The sequence below is a fragment of the Trichomonas vaginalis genome, chromosome V, assembly GCF_026262505.1.
Source record: "Trichomonas vaginalis G3 chromosome V, whole genome shotgun sequence".
NCBI classification, from domain to species: domain Eukaryota; phylum Parabasalia; order Trichomonadida; family Trichomonadidae; genus Trichomonas; species Trichomonas vaginalis.
The window spans coordinates 20,890,752-20,902,816 of NC_067207.1; the positions used below are offsets into that span (position 1 = coordinate 20,890,752).

General features: G+C 32.7%; 6 protein-coding genes and 1 pseudogene across 7 annotated transcripts, besides 4 other annotated features; 4 read left to right on the forward strand and 3 right to left on the reverse strand.

Annotated features, from left to right (window-relative positions):
* Positions 1 to 486: 486 nt before the first annotated feature.
* On the forward strand, positions 487 to 1,146 carry TVAGG3_0374610 (retrograde vesicle-mediated transport, Golgi to ER; the record flags this gene model as incomplete). Its single annotated transcript, XM_001312468.2, has 1 exon — positions 487 to 1,086. The coding sequence occupies one exon, from the start codon at positions 487 to 489 to the stop codon at positions 1,084 to 1,086; it is 600 nt and encodes a 199-aa protein (XP_001312469.1).
* A 5-nt stretch (positions 1,147 to 1,151) lies between these two features.
* On the reverse strand, positions 1,152 to 2,257 carry TVAGG3_0374620 (positive regulation of myosin-light-chain-phosphatase protein; the record flags this gene model as incomplete). Its single annotated transcript, XM_001312467.2, has 1 exon — positions 1,201 to 1,668. The coding sequence occupies one exon, from the start codon at positions 1,666 to 1,668 to the stop codon at positions 1,201 to 1,203; it is 468 nt and encodes a 155-aa protein (XP_001312468.1).
* Positions 2,258 to 2,444: 187 nt separating this feature from the next.
* Positions 2,445 to 3,094: a mobile genetic element.
* A 115-nt stretch (positions 3,095 to 3,209) lies between these two features.
* Positions 3,210 to 5,084, forward strand: TVAGG3_0374640 (ankyrin repeat and SOCS box-containing protein 4 family; the record flags this gene model as incomplete). The annotated part of the gene is made up of 1 exon (XM_001312466.1): positions 3,210 to 5,084. The coding sequence occupies one exon, from the start codon at positions 3,210 to 3,212 to the stop codon at positions 5,082 to 5,084; it is 1,875 nt and encodes a 624-aa protein (XP_001312467.1).
* Positions 5,085 to 5,183: 99 nt separating this feature from the next.
* Positions 5,184 to 5,215: a mobile genetic element.
* Positions 5,216 to 5,369: 154 nt separating this feature from the next.
* Positions 5,370 to 5,402: a mobile genetic element.
* On the reverse strand, positions 5,403 to 5,585 carry TVAGG3_0374670 (Ankyrin repeat family; the record flags this gene model as incomplete). The annotated part of the gene is made up of 1 exon (XM_001312465.1): positions 5,403 to 5,585. One exon carries the CDS (start codon positions 5,583 to 5,585, stop codon positions 5,403 to 5,405), a length of 183 nt encoding a protein of 60 aa, XP_001312466.1.
* Positions 5,586 to 8,421: 2,836 nt separating this feature from the next.
* On the forward strand, positions 8,422 to 8,655 carry TVAGG3_0374680 (serine threonine-protein phosphatase family; the record flags this gene model as incomplete). The annotated part of the gene is made up of 1 exon (XM_001312463.1): positions 8,422 to 8,655. One exon carries the CDS (start codon positions 8,422 to 8,424, stop codon positions 8,653 to 8,655), a length of 234 nt encoding a protein of 77 aa, XP_001312464.1.
* A 4-nt stretch (positions 8,656 to 8,659) lies between these two features.
* On the reverse strand, positions 8,660 to 9,508 carry TVAGG3_0374690 (uncharacterized protein; the record flags this gene model as incomplete). Its single annotated transcript, XM_001312462.1, has 1 exon — positions 8,660 to 9,508. The coding sequence occupies one exon, from the start codon at positions 9,506 to 9,508 to the stop codon at positions 8,660 to 8,662; it is 849 nt and encodes a 282-aa protein (XP_001312463.1).
* A 450-nt stretch (positions 9,509 to 9,958) lies between these two features.
* Positions 9,959 to 12,065: part of a mobile genetic element that runs on past the window's edge.
* TVAGG3_0374710 lies at positions 10,456 to 11,319 on the forward strand (annotated as a pseudogene). The gene has a single exon. A coding segment is annotated over exon 1 (864 nt).

Here is a 12,065-nt window from a genome sequence, read left to right on the forward strand (position 1 = left end):
TAGTATCCAATTAGAAATCTATCAGCAAAATTTGAAATATCTTCATAATTGAAAGAGTTGTGTGTGGTATTTCTAATGTATTTGTTTGAACTGTGATGAATGATTCGTATACTATAATTTTATTGAAAGAATTGTAAATTGATTGGTTGAAAAAAGTTAAAAATGAAGTCGTATTATGAATAATCGATCCCCTACTACGCCTGTATTTTGAGGTTAATGTTGATTTTTAACAACTGAGAACTCCGATCGAAGGGATTCAGGATTTCAATGAGTAAAAAATGTTTTTTACTGATTATATTGCATAAATTAATGAGCATGTTGAACACACATTATTAAAATGCAAAAATGAAAGCGAAACTAGCGTTATGTCAATTTGTCAACAATCTGAAAGGTTGTAATCTTTTCGAATGTGGAAAATTACGATTCGACCAAAACGATGTTAACAATTGATCTCACGAATTGTGGGAAAATTTCTGTCAAAATTTTATGTATGGAGATGTTCAGTCGTCCATTATCAGAGTTGTTCTTGTTGGCGACTCTTCAGTAGGAAAGACATCAATATTGAACCGTCTAATATTAGATAAATTCAATAATAGCGAGCAAAGCACAGTAGGTGCGAATTATCATATTTATTCCCAAGAAGTAGATGGCAAAACAATAGAAATTCAGCTTTGGGATACAGCAGGACAAGAAAAATATAGATCACTAGGCCCAATTTACTTCCGAAATTCAGCTGGAGCCCTTGTTGTCTTTGATTTAACAGCAAAAGAAACATTTGATAACTTAAACTCTTGGATAGATTCATTTACAGACGTTGCTGGATCAGATACTGTTATCTGTATCGCAGCAAACAAATGTGATCTGACTGAGAACTGTGAGGTACCTTTAACCGTAGTAGAACAATGGTGTAAGACTAAAGGATACCATTTCCAGCCAACTTCGGCTTTAACTGGCGAAGGAATTCCAGAATTATTCCATGAATTGGCTGTTTTGATAGCTAAATCGAAATGGATGAAGAAGAAGAGTCAAATACACTCCCAGGAACTTGAACCTGCTGAACAACCTTCTGAAGGCTGTGGTTGTTAGATATGAAAAAAAATTATTTTCAAAAAAAAATTATTTTGTAAATATTTCATTTCTTTTGTTTTTCCCAAATTTTTTTCGATATTTTATTTTCAAAAAAAAAAAGAATAAATAATATTAAAATTTTTCAGCAGTTACCATCAGTCTCTTTAACGGCTTCGAACATATTGGACACGTCTTAAGGATCTGCTTGTTGTTAATATAGCAAGTATCGCAGACTTGTACGTGTGGACATGGTCCGAAGGTGTAGACTGGGCATTCTGCTTGGCAAAGGATGCATTTTCCTGGTGTGATTTGAGGTGTCTCACCATCACGCCTTGGAGACATCAAGCAATTAATCATATAATTTGTAATGTCGGATTTGAGTGGCTCTGGAGCGATTTCCTGGGCTCTTAAGCCTTCATCATTCAACATTTGATGGTCGCAACCTGCATTAATAAGGTATTGAACGATTTCTGCGTGATTGCAATTTGCAGCGTAATGAAGAGGGGTAAATTTCTTGTTATCTTGGGCGTTGATGTCGGCGCCGCATCCAAGGAGTAAGTCTACGTTATCAATTCTGCCATACATCGTTGCTAGATGCATTGGAGTCTGGCCTTGCCAATTTTGAGCATCAATTTCAGCTCCACAGCCAAGAATAGCATGTACTATTTCTGTGGACTCGCGCTCGCATGCATCATGAAGAGGCGTGCGCTGATCAGAGCAACGAACATGGGCTGTCGCGCCATGAGAAAGTAAGAAATTAACAGATTCTAGATTTTGACCTTCTACGGCGTAAAATAATGGCGTTTTCTTATCTGCATCAACTAAAGAAATATTTCCGCTATTTTCAGCAAGAATCTTAAGTACATCGAAATTGCCACCGATTAAATGCATTGGAGCTAAATAAAATTAAAAAGAATGCCTGAATAAAAGAATAATGAATTTTATTTTGAGTAAATGATGAACGAATTTATTTGGATCTGCACCAGATTTAACAAGTATTTCGACAAATTGTGGTTTTCTTTTTTGAACTGCTTGATGAAGTAACGGATTTGATTGAAATTATGAAAAATGCCATAAATTTAATAATGAATTCCATTAATATCTTCTATTTTTGCAATAGCTTCTTTAAATTGCTCTACATTGTCCTCATCCATGGCTTTGAGAGCATTCTTGAAAGCTTTCATTTTTTTCCTCTCAAAAAAACGTAGAAAATAATCGTTTTGGCGCTTTATTTGTAAACATCTCAATTTTTATTTCTTTCTTTTCAACACCAACGTATAACACACTCACAACTGATGTATTAAGCAGGATCTAAATTTCTACTAAAATGCCATATTAAAAAAATTTTAATGTCCAATCAAGACGTTCATCCAAATGAGTGCGGGACAAATTTGCCAGGTGTCACTTTTCAATAACCTTAAATTACGCTTTTCTAATTTTTAAAAAATAACCTTAAATTATATTTGAAGAAATTATGTCTATGATATATGTTTTATGCTAGAATCTTGGAGTTTTCATGCACTACACAAGAGCTCCAAAGTTCCAAGAGTGAATGCTCAATAGCAATTATAGAGATGTACCTTTTCAAAATGACTTTTACTGATTAAATTTAACCAATAGAAGACATTTTAAAAAGGTACCTCTACAATTAGATATACAAGAGATTCAAAGCTTCATTTCAGATAGATTTGAAACTTTGAAACGCTTGGTAGATTTTGAGTGAATGCTGACAATCATCTTTGAGAAGGTTTTCTTTAAGAAAACCTTCTCAAAGAGGTTTCTCAGGAGCCCTGAGGCTCCCTTTCGTAATGATTGGGAGCCTTGGGGCTCCTGAGACGAAGAATGGCTTCGCCGAATCTTTGATCAGCAGAGGCCAAATGAAAAGGCCTCTGCTGATGGATTCTCAGGAGCCCTGAGGCTCCCTTTCGTAATGATTGGGAGCCTTGGGGCTCCTGCAGCAGAGTATCGCTCCGCTCCATTAATTTTTTTTAAAAAAAGTGCCGTGTGGCAAATTTGTCCTGTTCCCTCATCCAAATAAATACAACGAATTCCGTAGTATCTATAAATACTACATTGATTCGTATATCGCGTTATATCAGCTGAAAACGGACAAAGAAGAAGAATTAAAGGAGATTTACAAAATGATCAAAACAGAATTGATTGATTCAAAGAAATATACTCCCAAAAAAATTATAAGAGATATCTTATATATAATTCCTTTTAATAATCGCTATACAAAGTCATATTTATATCTTGCCAAACTAATATCTGATGATTATCATATGGAAGAGGTCAACTATGTTGAAGAAATTCCAAACTACCTGTTTTATAAAGAATATGGAATTAAATTAGACAAATCTGCCGATTTTAAAAAAATTGACTTAGAAAATCTGGATATTCATATAGAAAATACAATTTACAGGGCAATTATGTATAATGACTTAGAAACATTCATCCAATTCACAGAAAGAGATGATTTTGATCAAAGCCGGGGCCTTAAATGTAAATTGTATGTATATTATGATGGCGATTATTCATTACTTGAAATATGTTGTTACCATGGAGCTGTTGATTGTTTCAAGTTATTAAGATCGAAATTCGACTCAAGCATAACCGGAAATTGTCTCCGTTTATCATTTTTAGGTGGAAATCCAGAGATCATGAGTGAATGTTTGAAATATCAAAGACCGGATAAAGAATGCATGGAATATGCTATTGTTTCACACAACATTGATTTTGTTACATTCTTGATGAACGAGTACGATTTAAAGATCAATTTATCTTATTGTGCAAAATATAATAATCTTGATGCATTGTTAGTTTATTTCGATCAAACTAATGATATTAATAAATGCTTTATTCAATCAGCGAGGTTTAATATTACATCTCTTTGCGAATATTTTCTTTCACTTGGTGCAAATATCAATGAAAAAGATGAATTTGAAAAAACCACTCTTCATATTGCAGCAGAGTATAATAATGAAGAGATAGCAGAATTTCTTATTTCACATGGCATAAATATCAATCAAAAAGCTAAATATGGATACACTGCTCTTCATATTGCAGCAAACTATAATAGTAAAGAAACGGCAGAAATTCTTATTTCGCATGGTATAAATATCAACGAAAAAAGTAATGATGGATCAACCGCTCTTCATAATGCTGCATATAATAATTATAAAGAAATGGTCAAGATTCTTCTTTCACGTGGTGCAAATATCACTGAAAAAGATGAATTCGGAGAGACTGCACTTTCAGTTGCATTAGTCCATAATAGAATAGAAACAGCCGAATTTCTTGTTTCAAAATTTTCAAATATCAATGATGAAGATAAATATACAAAATTTGTTCTTCACTCTGCAGCATCTGCCAATTCGAAAGAAACAGTCGAACTTCTTCTTTCACACGGTGCAAATATCAATGAAAAAGATATTGATGGACAAACCGCTCTTCATTATGCAGCAGAATTTAACAGTACAGAAACAGTCAAACTTCTTCTTTCACACGGTGCAAATATCAATGAAAAAGATATTGATGGACAAACCGCTCTTCATTATGCAGCAGAATTTAACAGTACAGAAACAGTCAAACTTCTTCTTTCACATGGTGTAAAGATCAATGAAAAAGATAATGATGGAAAAACCACTCTTCATTATGCAGCAGAATCAAACGGTGCAGAAACCGCTGAAATTCTTATTAAACATGGCGCAAATATCAATGTAAAAGATAATGATGGGGAAACCGCTCTTCATATTGCATCACAACATTACGGTAAAGAAACTGTCGAAGTTCTTCTTTCACATGGTGCAAATGTCAATAAAAAAGATAAATTTGGAAAAGCCGCTCTTCATTATGCAGCAGAATTTAACAGTACAGAAATAGCCAAACTTCTTCTTTCACATGGCGCAAATTTCAATGATAAAGATAAAAATGGAAATACAGCTCTTCGTATTGCATCATCTCACGATAATGACGAAACGGCTGAAATTCTTATTGAATATGGGGCCAAAAAGTAAAATTCATACATATGATTCTTTTTTTTGTTGTTGTTATCTAAAATAAAATTTATTTCAAAATATCGACTCACTTTTGATTTCTTGATGAAATTCATATAATTAAGGGTCATTAACCACTTTCTGACATTCTCTCAATTTTTTTGACACATAAACTTTACTTCCCAATTTTCTATGATAAAAAGTTAATAGTTTTGGTTGGGAAAAAGTTATTACTAATCACTAATTAGTACATCATATAGCTGTTAATCTTTTTGTTTTTAAAATAAAGATATGTTAATATTATGAGAGCATGTCAGAAAGTAGTAAGTGCACCATTAATTATATAAGTTTCTCCCAAAGATTCGTTTTCTGCCAGATTGGTCTTTTGGAACTCGGAATTTTTCTTATGTTATACGTTGCTGCATAATGAAGAGCTGTTTCCCCATCATTAACTTTTTCATTGATATTTGCACCATATGAAATAAGATTTTCAACTATTTCCTTACTATTATTAAGCGCCATAATATGAAGAGCCGTTCTTCCATGAAAATCTTTTTGATCGTTATTTATACAACATTTGAAATGAGAAAATAGGAAAATCTTGATGAAATATAATTACAAATTTGGTATATAATGTGGCAGGAAATCCCATTAACATCTCAATACATGATTGATTTATCTCTGATCTGATGCCAAAATTAAAATGTATAGGTAATGAAAATGATTACATAGATATTAATACTTTATCATTACAGTTTTGTAAAAATTCAAATTTATATGCCATTGAAGAACAGAAAATTGATAAGATATTTGGTAATTGTATACTAAAACATAGCAATTTTTGCATCAAATTTCAAGAAATGAATTTACTGGTATTTGAATCCGTTTTTTTTTTCAAATTCTGAATGATTTGATTTTGTCACATTTCAAATTGAATCATCGCTTTTTCAGAAAAGTTTTCTCGAGCCTGATCCATACCTCTCTATCATGTAATTTTATGGTTTAATATCTTACCAGTTATATCTCCTAAGATATATACTGCTGCCTTGCTTTTAAACTGTAAAAATAAAAATTTAAGAATGATAAAGATTTTAGTAACTTGATTGAAAGCTATAATAACAAATGTATGCTTTAGAGAAGCTATTTGTATTCTAACTTTCCTATCCTGTAAAAAATTGTTGATTAAACCATCAATTTGTAAAAACCAAAGTACCATTAGCATGCCATTCATTTCATGGCTCAGTTTGTAGCAACTTGATTACATGTTGTCAAATTCAAACTCTTCATTTCAACCACATAAAATTTACGATCTTCGTCATATAGAATTTTCATCGATCTGCATCTAGACTATGATAGCTTTCAGTTTTTAAATCAATCGCGCGATTTTTTTGAAACATCCGATCGAGCAACAAATTTTCCCATGAATTATTCGAATTTCTAATAGAAAACTATTAATTTGAAGCCATTACCTATAATTTTTTAAAAAGAAAATTCACCTAAAACGACAAATAATTCTCACCAGTAATCAACCGTTGATTTGCGGATTTGGTATATGTATATGCACTCCTTTTGTTAATGAGAAGTTATGAGCAAAATTTTTCAGCTTGATTGTCATAAAATCTTTGCAATATAATCAATAACCTCTAGAAAAAACCCAAACTAAAATATTATAACGCATTTCATATTATTAATGAGAATTATGTGACCTTTGTCATAAATTAATGAATTTTATGATGAATTAAAGTAATTTTTTCAATTTTTTTACTTTAGGTCAGGTAAGTGGGGCTTCCAGGCGCGTTGCGCCCTCTAGCCCATAAGAAATTTTGCCCAAGACCCAAGAGGAGGACCGAACCCCAGCCAACCAGCCGGTGACAAAACCAAAACTGTTGTTATTTACATCATATTAATGGTGTCACTTTTTAAAATGTCACTTTTATGTCACTTTTCACAAATTATATATGTTTTCATGTTTTGTCACTTTTCTGTCACTTTTCGGTAAAAACATTTTTATTATTATTATATAAATGAATTTTACAAAACCACCGTTACCGTTCTTTGGAAATAAGAGTAGATGTAAAGATATTATATTGAGAGAACTTAAGAAACTACCGAATGGTCTAACATTTGTAGATTTGTTCGGTGGAAGTTTCTATATATCCCATTTATGTCATACCGTATTTCCTGACTCAAAGATTATATAATGACTTCGACAACTATATGAACCGTCTCAAACATATTCCAGACACAAACAATATATTGAAAGAGTTAAAAGAAAAGATACCTATAGGTAAGATGGAACGTATACCATTAGATAAGAAAAATATTGTGAGAGAGGTTTTTGAAAAAAGCAGAATATATAGACTGGGATAGTATATCGTGCTAGACTATTATATAGTGGTTCTATAAGAGTTCATGACATTGAAACACTTATGTCAAAAGTTTTATATCTTAACTATACAAATGTTTTCAAAGAGGACATAGAAAAATATATTGAGGGTATAGAGTTTGTGAGATGTCATTGGACAGAGTTGTATGAAAAATATAAAAGACAAGGAAAATGTTTTCTTTATAGTGGACCCGCCGTTCTAAACACATGGGATTTTCAATACCAAGTAGACTGGACTTTGAGAGACCTTTAGAAACTTTAGACGTTATACATAACCATCCATGCTTTTACTTTACATCCGATAAAATGGTTTGGAAAGTGTCATGAAATGGCTAGAGGACATACATGACTATGAGTTTATAATGACAAGATAGAATATGAGAGAGGTCCTATAAACCGGAGAAAGTGTCACAATAAAGAAATTTTATTAGTAAGTAAATGTGGTTTGAAATAGGACTACTTGTTTTAGGTTTTTTCCATTGTGTCATTATTTATTTGACGTGGCAGAAAAGTACAGAGAATATGAAGATGAACCAATGCCTGCAAATTTCAGCATATGTACTCGTAAGAGATATTTTATCTAATATTAAATGGACGCACAGAACTTAGCGAATGCACAGCAACCTGGACAACCAAACCCAGAGAAATTTCCAAATGAAGTTAGAATACAAACTGCAATGGCAAAACTATGGTCAAGTGCCAACAGATGTACAAATGCAAACTGCCATGTCAAATGACGCTGCGTTAGGTTTGCCACCATGGTATGCAAATATGAGATGGAAAGAGTTTTATACAAACCCTGAAGTGGGATATAAACAACTTTATGCAGATGACGCGAACACAGGAGTTGACCCAGAATATGTTTTCTACCAGAGGAGAAACAGAATGTATGAGCTCCAGTTAAAGAATGCTATGGAACTCAACAGGAAACGTAAGAGACTAGGCGGACATTAGATTTTTACATATAGTAAAATGGGTTTCTTCAGTAAGATAGGAAACTTCTTTCGAAATGTTGGAAGAGGTATATGGAATGGAATAAAATCTGTCGGAAGAGGAGTATGGAACGGTGTCAAAAATATTGGTAAAAGAGTAGGTCAGTTTGTTGGTATTATACCTAAAGACCCTGAACCAGAAGAACAAGCTCCTGTAATACAACAGCCTGAACCTGCACCACAGTCAAGTTGGCAACCACAACCGGTATATTAAAAAATTATATTTTTACCGTTCGATAGTAGTTGTATATGAAACTAAGTTCTAAGTAAAACGCATGGTATAATGGAATTATTCTTTTTCTTCCATCTGTAGTAAACCATACTTGAAAGTCTGAAATACTTCCACTCGGCGGTTCATATAACTTTGTAGGTTTTTCGTAAAAGTCATTCATCAGACATAAGAAAGAGTTTTGCGCACCAGAAAATGAAGCATGAACAATAATAGCATCTGGGTCGAAAATATTTTCATATGTTCCATTAGGTTTTTCGACTTCATAATAGTCCGGGTGTACTGGATATGCTGCAGGCTGATTTAACATCCTCATAAATCTATACCATGCCAAGTTGTTATATTTTGTAGAAATATAAACGTTTTCTCCAAGGTCTTCTATTTTATTGATTTTAACAGTTGCATTTTTCCTGTCATAAATAATATCGAGATGGTATTCTCCTTCGTCAATGTTAAACTGGTTTGCATATTCAATATAGATATCGTTTATTTTTTCTTGAAAAGCTTGAAGAGTTGTTTCTAAGTTTATAAGCAAATTAACTTGTAAAAGTTTTCCTTGTTCAAATTTCTCATACATACGTTTTTCTTTGTTATAGTATCGAACTTCAAAACCGACCGTAAATGGGAAACCATGTATGGCTTCTGAAATGAACTTCATTCTACGAAAGCCAATAGCTTTTGTGACGGATGGGTCTCTTAACCATCTTAATGGGTAGTCAAAACGATAGCCTTCATGCTTTATAGTATCTAAGTCAAACTTTTGACCGACATTAGTAAAAAGTTCATCTAATGGTTTAGTTGTAGCAACTCTAGAATTTTCTTTTTCTATTGGAAGCATATTTTATCTAGAATAAAAATGTCAAATGAAACAGCGTCTATGAGAGAAATACAACACAACCGACAACTCATTATGCAAGCTCTAAATAAGAACACAACAAACTTTTCAAACTATTCTAAGATATCTGAGTCATTGAAAGGGGGTGACTTAAAACTGACATTAAACCCTATAACAGATGAGTTTCTATTTCAAGACAATAAGAACAATACTGTCTGTATAAATCCAACAAAAGGAACTTTAAACGAGAAACCTATAAATGAACTTCTTTTGAAAGCAGATGTTGACAACAAAGCTGACAAAGAATATGTAGACGATGCAATAGCAAAAGAAGAAGAAAGAGCTAACAATGCTTATGCAACAAAAGAACATACTCATCCTGAACTAGCAGACAAAACATATGTTGACAATAAAATGTCAAGTGAAGTGACAAGAGCTGAAAACGAATATTCTAAAAAGACTCATATACATTATATTAACCAAATAACAAGTCTTAAGGAAACATTAGAGACAAAAGCAGATAAGACTCATACACATTCTATATCTGATCAAACTTACAAGAAACCTTAAACAGGAAAAGTGACGTTGGACATACACATACCATTGCAAATATTACAAACTTACAAGAAACCTTAAACAGGAAAAGTGATGTTGGACATACACATTCTATATCTGATATTACAAACTTACAAGAAACCTTAAACAGGAAAAGTGACGTTGGACATACACATACATCTTCTGAAATAACAGACTTAAACGTTAGCCTTGAAAATAAAGCAGATAAAACATATGTCAATGAAATATACCAAAGTTTGATAGGAACAAAAAATATTGAAACTATTGTTGGTGACTTTTCTGTCAATGAAGAAAATAAATATTTTAGATGGCAGTTGGTACAGTCCTTAAAAAATGGTACACGGCATAAACTCATTCCGAAAAATAACAATGAAATGTATGTAAGCTATAAAAAGAATGATGGCACACAAGTTAAAGTTCCATTAGACAACAACTGCTACTTAAACTTATATGGAGACGAACAAAAGAAATATTTAAGGGTTTATGAAATGGCAGATATGACATTGCCTGACCCAGCTCCAGCACCACATTATTATGACTATGGAGATGACGACAGAACACCACATGTAGATGAACAAAAGCTAACATTATATTTAGATTATTATAGATATAAAAGATATAATGCAATAGAAAAAACGAGAATAGTATATTATTATACAGATGACAGAAATAAATATTATAGTCAAGACTTTACCTACCCTGAAAACATAAGATTATATTATAAAAATATTCTGACACAAACCAGAAGAAACCTGAAATAGTTGCACTATATTTTAAGTTCAAAAGAGACAATCTATAATATCTCATATGTTTGATTTAATGAACCCAGTAGGTTCTATTTATACATCTATGGATGCAAGAGGTCCTCAAGTAATGTTTGGTGTTGGTGCATGGGAACAAATAGTCGACAGGTTTTTGTATTGTGCAAACTCTTCAAAGGAAACAGGTGGAAGTAAAGATTTCAGGTGAAATTTACCTGCACACAGTCATTACATAGATTTAAGTACATCTCAAGCAGGTTGGCATAGGCATAGATATTGGGATTGGTCAGGAATGACAAAAGGTAAAGGATATGATGTTAAAGACGACGTTAAGTTTGCTATAAATTGTTACTGGAGTGACACTCAGGAGAAGGAAACCATACACATTTCGTTTCAGGATATACACAAACAACGGGACAAAGTAAAGAATACATGCCACCTTACATGACAGTTTACGCATGGTATATAATTGCTTAGTCGTCATTTTTCAACTTCTTTAGCATATTCGTCAGGAGTTGTCTTATATTTGTTAGGAACTGTCTTTGAAAGTATACCACTTGAACTTTGACAAGTTTGAAACGAGGTCTGACAATAGTAGTTTTATCTTCTGCTTGCAGTGTGTACATTTTGCCATGTTTGCCTAAAACTTCATAATATTCTCTTATATACTTTCTTCTATTTTACGAACACGAATGTGAGTACCTGTCGGGTTCCCATTGTTGTCATAGTCAATAGTATTTTCATATGGGTCGCGTTTAGGTATTTCTATTTTTACTTTGTCACCTTTCTGAAGTTTGAAGCCCGGCATTCTTTCTTGTTTGTCTCTTTTGACTAAATTATTAAATATATAGTCTTTCTCTAAGTCAGGGTTGTTTTTCATTTCTTCGGGGAGTGGTTTCCCAAACCTTTGTGTTTACGGTTATTGTAAATATTTAAAACTTGTTCTCATCTTTGCCATGGAAAGTGTCTATACTTGTCGTCATATGACATTTCATTTGCTTCATCACCTTGTGGTTGGTTTAAGTCTCTTAACATTTTTATACAACCGTCAATGACACCAAGAGCAGAATGGTTTTGGTCGACAATGAAATATTGGTTTACATTTTTTTGAACGCAGATAGTTTTTACATCATCTTGATTTGAAAGAACTTTCACAGTCAGATGTCAGTTTTGTTGGATGGTATTTGTCAACGAATATTGTCAAAGCAGTTTTCACATCTAAA